Source organism: Ananas comosus, linkage group 19 (assembly GCF_001540865.1).
Source record: "Ananas comosus cultivar F153 linkage group 19, ASM154086v1, whole genome shotgun sequence".
In the NCBI taxonomy this organism is placed as follows: domain Eukaryota; kingdom Viridiplantae; phylum Streptophyta; class Magnoliopsida; order Poales; family Bromeliaceae; genus Ananas; species Ananas comosus.
The window spans coordinates 500,416-515,298 of record NC_033639.1 but is presented as its reverse complement, the minus strand read 5'-3'; the positions used below and the strand labels follow the sequence as shown (position 1 = coordinate 515,298).

At 35.8% G+C, this 14,883-nt stretch overlaps 2 protein-coding genes across 5 annotated transcripts; one reads left to right on the top strand and one right to left on the bottom strand.

Annotated features, from left to right (window-relative positions):
* LOC109724649 (protein PHOSPHATE STARVATION RESPONSE 1-like) lies at positions 1,371-5,414 on the bottom strand. Of its 4 annotated transcripts, none has more exons than XM_020253532.1 (8): positions 5,337-5,414; positions 3,473-4,716; positions 3,185-3,365; positions 2,994-3,070; positions 2,873-2,912; positions 2,165-2,216; positions 1,989-2,058; positions 1,371-1,823 (listed from the first exon to the last, which is right to left on the bottom strand). In XM_020253532.1, the coding sequence occupies exons 2-8, from the start codon at positions 3,977-3,979 to the stop codon at positions 1,608-1,610; spliced, it is 1,143 nt and encodes a 380-aa protein (XP_020109121.1). In that variant the 5' UTR covers positions 3,980-4,716; positions 5,337-5,414; the 3' UTR covers positions 1,371-1,607. The 4 variants fall into 4 exon arrangements, with proteins under 4 accessions (XP_020109121.1, XP_020109123.1, XP_020109122.1 ...); XM_020253534.1 differs by having other exon boundaries at positions 3,473-4,583; positions 5,337-5,396; XM_020253533.1 differs by lacking the exon at positions 5,337-5,414 and having other exon boundaries at positions 3,473-4,355; positions 4,557-4,959.
* LOC109725210 (G-type lectin S-receptor-like serine/threonine-protein kinase LECRK2) lies at positions 12,756-14,656 on the top strand. Its single transcript, XM_020254311.1, has one exon. The coding sequence runs from the start codon at positions 12,756-12,758 to the stop codon at positions 14,562-14,564; it is 1,809 nt and encodes a 602-aa protein (XP_020109900.1). The 3' UTR covers positions 14,565-14,656.

Here is a 14,883-nt window from a genome sequence, read left to right as displayed (position 1 = left end):
TCCTGTGGCGAGAGGCCAAGTGAGCCGAGTCACGTTTGAAATGGCATGAAGCCAGATTGGGCCGAGTCACATTCGAAATGACGTAAGATTGGGTGGGCCGAGTCACAATCGAGATCCGTAGGCGCTTTATATATACGCCTTAAGTGAATTGATTGCATATTTCTAACCGTTCGAACTTTTGCGATGAATGATTAGGGCCAACGATATGATATATTCTTCGAATTTTTTTCGATTTTTGTTGATTTTTTAAATTTTCCAATCCAAAGCGAACAAAAAATGGGGTGGTTTTATTGACATTTACAGAACGCGGGAAACGCGTTTCCCAGCCACGAGCACGTGCATGACACGTGCCGAGACAGTTGAAGGACACGTGCGGAACGCAACTGTCGCACTGTGACGGAAATTGTAACCGTCAACATTCAACTTGAAACTTATCACATTTTTACGTTGCCTATATCATATATTTGTTGAATCTAGTCACTTATCAGTTATGGTTAAATTCAATGTATGTATCTATCATTAGTAATTTTAGAGCTATTAATATCAGCGTCCCGATTTACCAGGCTTTCTCGTTGGGGATTTTTTTTTTTGTGTGTGTGATTAAAAATTTAGAGTTTGATTTCTGTTTCTTGAAAGGTCTTGGCATTTAATCATATATGACAGCTGATTCAACAGGTCGGCAGAGTTATTAAAATCACACTGTGTAATCTCTCTAAATTTAATTTGTTTTAATTAAAACAATGAACCATTTAAGTAGATTTGCAGAAATCCGATCATAATAATACTTTTAACACTTTTCAAACGTTTCCACACAGTGTAGCTCTTCTCCAGAAACTCAAATGAGACAACAAAACCTTCACATTAGTCGTTACCGGCAATCCAACTCATTGCTCGTGAACCAGCTCATGTTAAACTCAAAAATGAGCGAATTTTTTTAACTCAAAATCTCAACGAGCTTAACACAAGCTAGGGTCAACTCGACTCGCGTTCAGCTCAATATAGTACAAATTTTTACTATTTAAATTTTAGGCCAATATATTTTGTAAATTTTAATTATTAAATTTAGCTTCTAAATTTCTAATTTTCTTTCAACTTTTTATCAGGTAGTAGGACCGACAATCTAACTTATTGTTCACGAGCCGACTCGTGTTCAGCTCCTTAATAAACGAGCCGAAAACACATGCTGAATTTTTCAGCTCGATATTTTAACAAGCTAGCTCGTGTTTGACTTGTTGACGACCCTAGTCATAACTAAGACAACTACGTGAAGCGCAGAGATTTCAGCATCAGTGTAAAACACAAAAATATGATAAATCATCTCATAGTTGCAGATTGCGAGAACCTCAATGGACCAGAATTAAGCTTCTAAATTGCAATCACAAAAGAAAACCCTCGCAGGGCGCGGTAACTCCGTCGACATCTAAACCGGCCCGAAGTGTTTTGACAGAACATGGATATTATTCTTTCTCATATCTTGAATTCAATTGCACTCGACACATAAATAATTACACCTGAAAAGATCAAAAGAGCTAGCAACTGGTACTTTCTATGCACACAAAGCCCATTAATTTTCCGTAAACTGTGGACTTTCCGCAAGCATCAAAAGCCTAATCGATTTTCGACATGAAATCGCTGTTCTCAGAACTGCCGCCGCCGAGAACCGATATTTGAGCGTCGTCGAGCGTTACTTGTGCATCGTCGGGGAAAAGCATGTCGTAGTTTTGGTTCTCGACGATGTCCCTGCTTGTTTTCATTTGCTGCTCGAACATCTGCTGAAGCTTCCTTCCTTGCGCTTCTATCCTCAGCTGCAGCTCTCGCTGAACCTGACATATGAAACGGTACAAAAAAAAAAAATCAGAAATATTGACTTAACGCAAATTGGATGATTCCCGAGCTTAAGATAATGGTTTTTATGAAAATTCGGATTTCACAGTTGTAGCGATAGTTACATATGTGAAGACGCGTTAGAAATAAAAGAAAATCCGTACCTCAAGTTGCTCATGAAGCTGCCTCTGAACATCTAACTGAATCCGCAAAGCTTCAGTGATATCGACGCCACTACACACAACAACAGTAACATAAAAGGTAATTCGATTAGTCGCCAAATACATGATTGTTAAAGATGCTTCGAAATAGATTTTGCTTTTCTAGCTACAGGATTTACGTTTTCGGGTCAAGCTGTTGTATGTCGTCGACAGTTCTTCTGTCATTTCTCCCTGCAACATCCACAGAAAATTTTTAAAAAAATCGGAAAGGAATGAAATTGGATTAACTTCCGAGAAGTAATAAATTTCAATTTCAGAGATCTAAAATCAAATAGAAAAAATCGACAAATTTCAATTTCGAACGCCCCAAAAAGGTTCAACTACGTTCTTCACAAGACTAGCACATGATAGCGCTTTAATTCTGTGAACTCATTCGTATTGTGATTGTTCGAATTCAATATGTTTATTTTTCATCTTTTCAAAAAGCTAGGAGACTTTTCAACCAACACTTCAAACTGGAACTGGAAACTGCCGGAACCGAAACTCTAGGAGCTCGGATACTACGATACTGAGACCGATATTTCAAACCTTGATTTATGCTCCATAAGTCACGAAAAAGTATAGTGATTATTCCTTTTTATCACGAGTCCAAATTACGAATTATTCTGAATTCACAAATTCCTACTGCGTCAAAGGTCGGTTTTCATTGTTGCCAACGAGCATCATACTAGAGAGTTCCAAGTGTACTATAACTAGGCATATTCCTCGAGTCTATTCACCAACTATACTATTCTTTCATTTTATTCGACTTAAAAGGAAGATATAAGATTCCGTAAAAGTAATTTTCCGAACACGGTGCGATTTTCAAGGAATCAAGAAACATTTACCTTCTGTCTGTTCCGGTATGTTCTTCGCAATGCGGTACTTCTGCAACGCAAAATAAACATCTATTTTCAGTAACCTGCAGCGGGTAAATTAAATAATCCGTAAATATATAAATAGATATACCTGCAAATGGCTCTTTATGTGATATATGGTTAAACCTTCGTACTTCATCAGGTTCAAAATCCCCTTCGGTGTCGCCTCTGAGTATCATCAGCGAATAATATATCAGAATAGTTACTTACTGTATTTGCCTTTTACAATAAGAGACAAATTAAAAAGTTTCAGTAACAAAAAGAAACACGAAAATAACGTACTCTCGGCACCGCCTAGTCGATTTACGCATTCGACGAACCGCTCGTGGAGGTCCTGTGTCCACCTAATCCTCGTTTTGTTTTGGACGGTCAAATTCGACGGAACATTCGAAGAACTACCCGCTGAGTTCGTCACTAGTTGGTTAGGCTTCTCCGCCAAAGAGCTCGACGCGTTGCATCCAACCTTCTCATGAGAAACGAAAACAAACAAATAGAATTGTGAGATGATTTCGCAATTCGTGAAAAGTCGCTTCCTTTCTTGATCACAAAAGCAGAAAAACAAAGACTTACAGTAGTATTACGACTCGCTTCCTGTCGGTGCAGAATCGGCTGAAGCTCATCCTCCGGACGACTTCTACATAAAAATCCATCAAAATTACCGAGAGCCCTCGAATTCCTACTTTCTTGAAAGGGGAACTTCACGACCGATAATAACTCGTTGGTTGCATGAAGACCGTGATCATAATTTTTCACCGAGTTATTGCAAAAGTACGCATCAGGACGCCGACTCAAACCACTTTCCGAAGATCTCCTCGGCAATCTACAGGGTGGCGGAACATCCCCGATTTGGTACTCAAATTGAGGAATACCCAAAAGCTGCTCCGCGGCATAAAACGCGGCAGGCGTCGATCCAACGCAGTTTGAACCAGTCGTAGGCAGCAGTGAACTAAACGAGTTTGGATTACACTGCTGAGGAGTATAATAAGCATAACAATGCTTAGGATTGAGAGTTCCATGAGAAGAATCGTTTAACGATCCATAGTTGCGATCAGAGAACGCGACCCTCTTGGTGTTCATTTACGGGCGCAACGTAATCGGATTACGCTTCGAACGAGAGAAGAGACGGCGACAACGAGGAATTCAGAAGAGCAAGTGGTCATACAACAACAACTACTATCTATTTCAAAGCGGATAAAGGGTGGCGAATACGCGACTAGTTGCGCGCCATATTCCGCGACGGCTTAACGCGCAAGATAAGAATAAAATGCATCATCTATATATCTCAACTCATCCTTTTATACCTAAGATGGATATAGGAGAACAATCTTATTTAGGCGAAACTGCGAAAGAACAAGATTGATATACAAGAGGCACAAATAATGGGTATTTTATTCCACTAGAAAAGCACTTCAAGAAGAAGCAGCAGCAGCAGCAGCAGCAGCTTCCTCTTATCCTGAATAGGGTTAGAGCATCAAGGAATTGGTGAATATGGATTAGGAAAAGGAGATTTGTGACAAAGTGGGCCAACTCTAGAACCACTAAAAACAAGTGATGTGTTACAAAAAAATGGAAATATAAAACACATGCATGGAAACAAAAGAAGAAATAAAAAGATATGAATGCAGAAGGGAGCTTCTTTGGGGGTTTCACCAACCTGGAGTGGGCTTTTCCTGGTGGGGTCCTACAGCCAAACACAGAAGAGGGTGTGAAGAGGGAGGAGACAAAGTAAAAGAAGAAGATTAGGGCAAAGAGGACAAAAGCCCAAATGGAGCATGGGGCTTGGATATTGGACCCTTTTCCATATGTGTCAGAATCTGAGAAATTTATGCAGAAAAAAAGAGAGAAAAAAAGATCAGATAATTTTGAGTCAAACTAAGAACAAAAGAATCCACTTTTTGCCATCCTTTGAAAGATGTATTTTTTGTTAAAAAAAAAAAAAAATCAAAGAAATTAGAAACTTGAATTATTTTTTAAGAAAGAAATTACAGGAATGGGGGATTTAATCAGCAGATTGGGAAAAATGTTTCCTTTTTAGCAGGATCAAAATAGAAAAGAGCATGATTCAAAGTCAAAACTATATTAAAAAAAAAACCAACATGGGTTATATCTTAAAAGCCAAGAGAAAAACCATAAAAATTGAAACTTTATTTCAATGTACAAAGTGAAATTTCTTCTTTTTTCTTTTTTTTTTTTTTACTTTTTTACAGAAACTGGTGAAATTATTGACAGAGAGTTAGGAAAAACTAATAAAAAGGAATACAAAAAGCATAATAATTGATAATAATAACAACAACAACAACAACAAATATAACAAATTAGAAATAAAAAGGTGGTGTTGGAGAAGGACATGACACATAAAGATCATCACCTCCAAATGCTAAAAGAGAGAGAGAGAGAGAGAGAGAGAGAGAGAGAGAGAGAGAGAGAGAGAAACTTTGCATCTTGGAATCTCAGAACAAGCTAGCCCTTGTCATTGTTGCCTCCACCACACAACACACACCAGGGAAGCACATCACCAGAGAGAGAGAGAAAAAAGAGAGAGAAGAGAATTTGTTTTATTAATAGACTTAAAAAAAAAAATTGTAATAACCATAAAAATAAATTTTAAAAAAATTATTTATAAAAATTAGGCAGAATTAATCAACCTCTTTCTAAATGCAATAAATTATTTATTTTTTGAAAAAATTTGAAATTATTTTTAGAGCCAATAATGTACATATTTTGAAGTTCAGATACAAAAAATATATAGATTTGATAAAAGTGATAAACGATTTATCTTTTTTAAAATACAATGAATGATCCATCATTTTTTTTTTAAATATGATAAATCATTCTTCATTAGACTTAATTTTATAAATTAAAATTAAAAAATTTTGGAAGCTTAGTAGTCCAAAAACCCCAAGAGAGAATAGTATTTGGTTTTGTTTTAATTTGTTTTATTTAATTTTATTTACTTTTATTTTATTTGGGTAGTGTATGAACCAGGGAGAAAACAAAGAGAGATGATTAGGAGTTGATTACCACGTTCCTGTATAATTAAAAAAAATTTATAGGGGTACATAAGTTATCAAGAATCTGTTAGGATGTATTAATATTTTTATTTGGTATTTTTTTATTTATTTACATTATATGCGGTATTCGGTAGATGATAAATATGATTAACTATCTAAGAATAAATAACACATTGTCTTCAAATTATTTTTTTTGAAATAATATAGATTATTATCTCGCAACTGAAACATATACATCTTATCAAATCACGGATGCGAAAACCTCTCAAAAAGTGAAAATGAAAAGTCTTATGCGTCGTGTAGTATTGATACTTTTTAAAAAAATTTCCTAAATAAAAGGGATAACTTCATAACCCCCCGTGGTTTCGCGTTTTCTCACTTTAGTATTCTATGATTTAAAGTGTATCAATTTGGCCCCATGTGGTTTTGATTTTATCTTTTTTTTACCAATTTTATTATTTTTTTTCTTAAATCAGTGACAAAATTAAAATTAAAGGATACTAAAGTAAATATTCGGTAAATCTAGATGGATATCTGATATTTTTTTGTATATAATTTAACAAAATATTAAGAGAAAAGCTATAGAAAAGATAAAAACAAAACCACAGGGGGGCAAATTGATACACTTTAAACCATAGGGTATTAAAGTGAAAAAGTTGGAAGCCACGGGGGGTTTTTTGAAGTTTCCCCTAAATAAAAATAGTGTACAATGGGGTGGCCGGCCGATTGCTTGTAATTCTTACATCCAAGATATTTGGTTCACAATACAAAACAAAATTTTAAAAATAACTTTTTTGCGCTTCAAATTTTTCTTTTAAATAAATTAGGAAAAACTTCAAATACCCCCCTTGTGGTTTCATTTTTTTTTATTTTAGTACTATGTGGTTTAAAGTGTATCAAGTTAGTACCATGTGGTTTTATACTTCTTCACTTTAGTACCATGTGGTTTAAAGTATATATCAAGTTAGTACCATGTGATTTCGCACTTTATCACTTTAGTACCCTGTGGTTTCGCACTTTATCACTTTAGTACCCTATAGTTTAAAAACCACGGAGTACTAACTTGATACAAAAATAAAACCACGGGGTACTAACTTGATACAAAAATAAAACCACAAAGTACTAACTTGATACATTTTAAACCACAGAGTACTAAAGTGATAAAGTGAGAAATCACAGGGTACTAACTTGATACACTTTAAATCACAGGGTACTAAAATGAAAAAATGTGAAACCACATGGGGTTTTTTTGAAGTTTTTCTAATAAATTATTATTCCTCTCTTATCTAAAATGTATTATAAGGTAACCAATCATAATAACTAGTGTGTAATTTTGGAGAGTCATGGTTAAGGATTCTCCTTTTGAGATTGAGATGGAATATTAATTGGATAAGATAGAGGGAGAGAATACTTGATTTTAAAGACTACTGGGTTCCTGAGTACAAATCCTAGTAAATGGTATTCATAGTTTAAAATCGCCAATTTGTATTTTGATTTACATTTGCTATTTGTGTTCATGCTGATAGCGTGATTCGCACGATCTTCTTATATGCGTCAGGTAAAGTGCTAAGATTATTTCTGAAATAGAGAGACTATTCTTGAGCTATTTCTTATTATTAGATCGACCGTCTAAACAACACGTTCACAAAATTATTGAATAAAAAAGCCAAATAAGTAATATTTTAATTACCTAAATTTTTCTATCAACTTTTTAAAGTTATTTGTATTTGTGTGTCATTACAACTACTATTTAATTCTTTCCTATAACGCTCATACCATGCAATTAAAAATACAACAATTATAACTATATATATCCTGTTTGGTTGGATGTAATAGAAAGCGCTATAACTATAAATAATTTATTTACTTGCATGTAGTTGAGAAATAATTTTTAAAATTTTATCATTTTATATATATGATGATGAAATTACCTCTAATATAAAAAAATTTTATTTTTTGTTTAAAAAATAATTAGGGATGTAAGCTTATCTTTTATTTAAAGTTACTTTCTCTAACTGCTGCAGTTAGAACTACAGTCAATTTGAGCTTGGTTCCAATTGCTGCAGTTGGGCCTCTTCCTGCAATTCCTATTGCATTAGTTGGAGTTAAATATATCAAACCAAATATCGTATTTGTCCCTGTTTAATCAAATATATATATATATATATCGTATTTGTATTTACATGCAGTTACAACTGCAGTGCATTTGCAACTACATGCAACCAAACGACCCCTCAGTAGACAACTCGATGCTGATATATGGCTGATATGAGAGTGGTAGTGATGTGTCATCTTAATTATTATTACGTTATCAATCATAACACTGCTACGTTACTGTCAATTAAGCGACGAATCAGTGTGTAGTCAATTAAATTGAGTTATGAGACTTAATTATAATAATTTAAAAGCTGCGAATACAAAATTATAAGAAATTAAAATTTAAGAACTAAGATGTCACACGCTTCACAATTTGAGGACCAAAAGGATAAGTAAGACCAAAAGGATAATTTAGACTTAAAAATATAAGCACATATATGATATAAATAGTCACAATTAATGCACCCCTTGGCACCAACCAAGAGTTCATTAATTAGCCCTATATGGAAACAAAGCATAGGTGGAGCTTGTGAGGATGTGAACTAAAACATAGTGGGCATAAACAAAGATTACAAAAACTTGGAACTCCCCAATAAGGTTTCAAGTTTGGAAGAGCCCTCCTAGAATAATAGTTAAACAAGTACACTCCATGCTTTTTTTTTTTCTTTTTTTTTTCTTTTTAACTTAACAAGTAGGTTACATTTAGATTCCTCTTTTGTCACATATGATAATGTGACCCTCCAAAACATGAAAGGACATCATGTTAAACTTGACCCATCAATTAAACAGGCCAAGTAAAGGTCTAAATAAATTAAATAAAAAAAAAAAGCAAATTGAACACCATAATGGAAATTGTTTAAAAATTTTAAATTTTAAATTTTTTTTGAGAATTTAGTATTAGAAAAAAAGATTGATGAGATAAGTGAATAAATATGAGCCTTTAAAAAACTGAAGGATTTATATTTATATAGTAGCTGGTCAAATAGCTTTGCTTGCCAGAATAATATGATCTATGAAGGATCGCGTCAAATTTTCTCTTTTTTTTATACATTTTTGTCTTCTCTCTGTTTCTCTCTTGGTTTGCTTTTCCATTCTTATTTACTTTCTTGGCTTCATTATTTATTATTGGAAAATATTTTTCCAATAAAAGTAATAAGAGCGCTAGTTTTTTGATCAACGGGTCGATTCGGGGATAGTTGATTAATCCAATCGAACCATAGTCGAAAGGAATCAAATAATAGTCTATCAATCAAATTTTGGTCTTCGAACTTTTGAATTCATGTCTTAGCAAGTTTGAATTCGAATCGAAAGTTAGACTCAACATTATTCATTTTGCTCCAAATTCGACCTAATATCTTCAATTTGGATCAAATTTAGATCTGATTGTATAGCATTCACTCATCCAATTCAAGTTCTACGGAGTGATCGTTGTTGAATATAAAATATTAAAACTATCATTCTCTGATAGCTTAAACTTTTGAAAAACAGCAGTTGTTCCACAAACCGGCCAGATGTGATGGAGAGTAGTGTTGAACATAAAATAATAAACAATTTAATGTAAACAAATTCACATTTTGAACCTATTAAAAAATTTTGAGCCCGGATATGAAGGAAAATCCATGTTGAATAAAGAATATTAACAATATTATTCCTCGATGGCTTAAGCTATATAATTTAGTCTGGTATCAGAGCAAGAATTTCTTTTGTATTCTTTCGCAATCGAAAGATTTCACAGTATAACTATTTAGGGTTGCACTTGAGCATTTGAGCACAACATTTTCTTCTGTTTCTCTCTCTTAGCTTTTATTGTTGTTATTATTTTATTTTTGATATCTAACTAAAAGAAAAGTGAAAAACACAAATATTTATCATTTTGCAACTTCATATCTTTCTATGACCTTATTTAATTTGCTAGAGCTTGTTTGTGTCATTCGTGTACAGCTATTTTAAGAAATATTAAAAAAAAATTTTGACAGTTAAATCTTCAAATATATTTTAATATATAGCATTGGATATTTAACAGCTATTTTATATTTAAAATTTTGACAGTTAAATTAAAAGTATGAGATGGACGAGACAAGTTACCGGAGTGTAACAAACAATACCGCACGTACCCTGTTCGACGAAATGCCTTGTTGCACCATCGTTTCCTACACTGTCATCATAGACGGTCTCGTCTTTTTCTCGAGCTTGGTAGTGGTGGCGAAGAACAACAAAAGGACACCAAAAAAAAACAAAAAAAAAAAATGAAGAAGAAAGAATAAAAGAATAAGAAGAAATATGTTGCATAACTTAAAATTTAAAAAAAAAGGAAAAAAAATCTATTATGCTATTATACTATTATACCCATATTAGAATTAGGCTACTATACTATCTATAGTACCGAGCTCCGGTACTATAGTATTTTTTTTCGATCTTAGGGCGTTCAAATCAACGATCTGCACCGTTAAATATGATCTGGGGTATATGAATTTCTTAGGAATAAAAAAGTTACCGATAATACTGCTCAAACCTCAAATTGCCACATCTTCTTAGATTTAAAGAAGTTTAAAACTATCTTTTATGAAATTTGATATATCTAGTTCCAATTGTAAGAACTAGAACTTAAATTTTCAGGATATAAGTTTAAAATTTCTAATAAGTTAAAAGTGGCAGGTAAAACTATATTAAATAAATGGTTCATTTGCTATAGCTTTTTTTGATTTTTNTAGTTTGATCATAAAGTAAACTATGTCGAAAAAATATAAAATTTTATTTCTAAAAACTTTAAATACCCTAGATCAGTTTTAACGGTGTGGATCGTTGATTTGAACGCCCTAAGATCGAAAACCAACACTATAGTACCGGAACTCGATACTATAGATAGTATAGTAGCCTAGCTCTCCATATTACACTATTTATACCTATATTGTACTCTTTAATATAAATGTAACAATATTTGTACTAAAGTGTTAGTACAAAATTGTAACAATGAATGAATGGAGAAATTAAGAGAGAGGAGAAAATTAGAGAGAAGAGAGAGAAGGAGAGAGACCAATAAAAAGACTAATTAATGCAACAGAAGTAAAAAAGAAAATTAAAAAGGAGAGAGAGAGAGAGAGAGAGAGAGAGGAGAGACCAAAAGAAAGAGTAATTAATGCAAGAGGAGAAAAAGAGAGAAATCCGAGTGAGAAGGAGAGGGACCAATATTTTAGTTGATATCTATTTATTTATTCAAATTTATTTGATTTATTTTATAGAAAAAATGGGATCTATATTTATTTCATATAAATTATTTTTTATTTCAATAATATATCAATATTTAATCGACTAAATTAAATTGTGAAATTTAATTATAATAATTTAAAATGTTCGAATTAAAAACTGCAACTTTAGCTTGAGAAGAATCAACATATATAGTGGATAGTGCCCTTACGATTTTCCTTATTATAGTTAATATCATTTAATTATATTTAATAATGATATTTATTTTTTATTAATGAGATAGTATTTCTTTACGTGGCAATAATTTGTCCACATGCCAAAATTATATTTAATTATTTTTAATAATTACATTTTTTAATTAAAATTTAGCGCACAATAATTTCTCCACATGTGAGCCTTAAATGTAACGTAAGGGAAAAATGCAGCAACACCCGTGAAACTTTAGCTTTTTATAAACTAGCATCAGAACTTTTAATTTTGATAATTACATACCCTAAATTTTATCAAATAATTCAATATTAAACACTTCTCCTCAATTAAAGTTACTAATTATTACACACAACCATTCCGATTAAATATCTTACACATAATCTTATAAAAATTTAAAATATAAAAATTATGTAAAAAAAGCCAATAAAAATGAAAATAAATGCATCCTATTCTTCCATCCCCATGCTTAATTATTATTAAAATTAAAAGTGAAATAAAATAATTTTTTTTATATTTTAAAGTCTCATAAAATATTTTATAATATCTTTCCAACACGCTATAGTTGTTCACCAAGTCAATGCCTTCCCAGAAGTCAATGCCAATTGCCAACGGTCAACAATTGGTTTAGTCCTCTATAATATCTTTCCAACACGCTAGATCACCGTCACCACCACCACCACCACCACCACTAAACATGGTTATGGATGCAACAAACCCTTCTCTTCTATTCCTCCTCCTCCTCCTCCTCCTCCTTCTCGGCCGAGGGCTCTCATTAGTCGCGGCAGGATCTTATCAGAACCTGACTGTGGGCTCCAGTCTCAGCTCGTCGGGGCCCAACTCCTCCCTTTCCTCTCTGTCTGGTGACTTTGCGTTCGGCTTCTGGCCTCTCGATGCCAACTCCTCCCTCTTTCTTCTCGCCGTGTGGTTCAATGCCACCTCACCGCAAGCCGTCGTTTGGTTCGCCACCAACAACACCAATCCGGTGCAGGTGCCTGCAAAGTCGACCCTCCAACTCACCCAGGCTGGCCAGCTCTCACTTTTCGACTCGAACGGTCAGGAAATCTGGAGCCTAAACGCAGCTAATGCGATCGGCGTTAGTCTCCTCGACTCCGGGAATCTCATTCTCTATGATAGTAGCGGAGACCTTCCGTGGCAAAGTTTTCAAAATCCAACTGACACGATCCTCCCCAGTCAGACCTTGGCCGAGAACTCAGAACTTCAATCCAAATTGACCAGCTCGGACTTCTCCGCGGGCCGATTCAAGCTAGCAGTCCAGAGCGATGGCAATTTGGTCTTATACCCGATCGCTATTCCCACCGGCAACGTGTACCATGCCTATTGGGCCTCCAATACCCAATACAACAAAACATTACAACTCATCTTCAACTCATCTGGCTCGCTCTATTACCAGGTCGAGAACGGCAACCAGACCCCCTTCACCTCAGCTTCCATATACTCCTACCGATTACTACGAACGTGCCACATTGGATCCAGATGGCGCCTTACGCCTTTATGTCTACCCCAAAAACAACAACAATAATAGCGGGTTAACCAACACATGGACTGTCGTCGGAATGTTTCCTGCCAACCCTTGCCAAACGATCCAGGCTGACGATGGCGGTGGCGCCTGCGGGTTCAATGCATACTGCAACTTCGACGACGATCAGTCAGTGCGGCTCAATTGTAAGTGCGTGTTAGGATACAAGTTCATCGATACAAATCGTACGTACTTAGGCTGCATACCAGATTTCACTGTGCAGAGCTACGACGAGTACCAGAGCAACCAGTACATGTTCAATGAGATGCCAACCACGGATTGGCCGGGCAATAGCTATGCGCACTACACACCGACCGACGAAGACACCTGTCGAGCATTATGCCTAGCCGATTGCATGTGTAGTGCGGCGGTCTTTCGGGGGTTGGACTGTTGGAAGATAAAGATGCCGTTAACCAACGGTGGGCAAGGGATGAGAGTAGGGGGGAAGGCTCTTATCAAAGTGCCCAAAACCAATACTTCCTTACCTACCCACGGATCGCCGAATACGATAACTACGGAGAAGAAAGATCGGAGCACACTAATCCTCGTCATCTCCGTCCTCCTCGGTAGCTCCGGATTTCTCAACATTCTCATCATGATCGCTGCCCCTATCGTCTCCTTCTCCTTCTGCAACCGCACAAAAGATAACAAGAATCAAATAGAGCAGACCATGTTGGGGTCAAACCTAAGAGTCTTCACATACAAAGAATTGGAAGAAGCCACCGACAACTTTCGAGAAGAGCTCGGCAGCGGAGGCTTCGGCATAGTATACAAAGGGGCCTTAGCCGCGGGATTCCACATGGCCATTGCCGTGAAGAAGCTGGATCGAGCGGCGGCCAAGGAATCCGAGCAGGAGTTCACGAATGAGGTGAGGTCGATCGCACAAACCCATCACAAAAATCTAGTCAAGCTACTCGGATTCTGCAACGAGGGGAACCATCGAATGCTGGTATACGAGTACATGAGCAATGGCTCGCTAACAAGCTTTCTTTTTGGAAGCACTCGGCTCGAGTGGAACAAAAGGGCCCAAATAATAATGGGGATCGCAAGAGGTCTTTCATACTTGCATGAGGATTGTACTACTCAGATCATTCATTGCGACATAAAGTCTCAGAACATACTGCTCAACGATGATTTCATCCCCAAGATATCAGACTTCGGGCTCGCGAAGCTCCTTCGCGCCGACCAGACTCGGACCAACACGGCCATCAGAGGAACCAAAGGGTACGTCGCGCCCGAGTGGTTCAAGAACTCGGCGGTCACCGCGAAGGTTGACGTGTACAGCTTCGGCGTATTGTTGCTGGAGATCATATGTTGCAGAAAGAATGTTCAAACGGAGGCGGCGACCGAGGAGGCAGCAGTGCTTGCGTATTGGGCTCACGATTGCTTTAGGAATGGCAGATTGGACCTCCTGGTGGACGGCAACGAGGAGGCGATGATCGATGTGACGAGAGTGGAGAGATTTGTAACGGTAGCCATCTGGTGCATTCTGGAGGAGCCGTCGCTGAGGCCGTCAATGCGGAAGGTGGCTCAGATGCTCGAGGGCGCGGTCGCAGTCCCTGTTCTGCCTAATCCTTCTTCTTACATCAGTTCAATCGTGTAACTTCTTCGAAATGTACTTAACATGTCTACATTTCTATACCATAGTTCTTGCAATTGTAACCCACTCATAGAGAAATATCAAACAACTCATCCTCTCCTTACAATGAAGAACAAAAAACATATAATGAAATTACTTTCAATTTCGAAGAGAAACCGCACGATGAATTCGTCGTGTCATATCTTTTTTCTCTTTTTTTTTTTGAGCTTATTCGATTTGTTGTAGCCTATGTGGTAGTGTCACTTGCGTATGACTGTATAAAGAAGCATTAATAACTTTTTAATTAATATTTTATTAGCAGCCTAATTTTTGCTATAGTAGA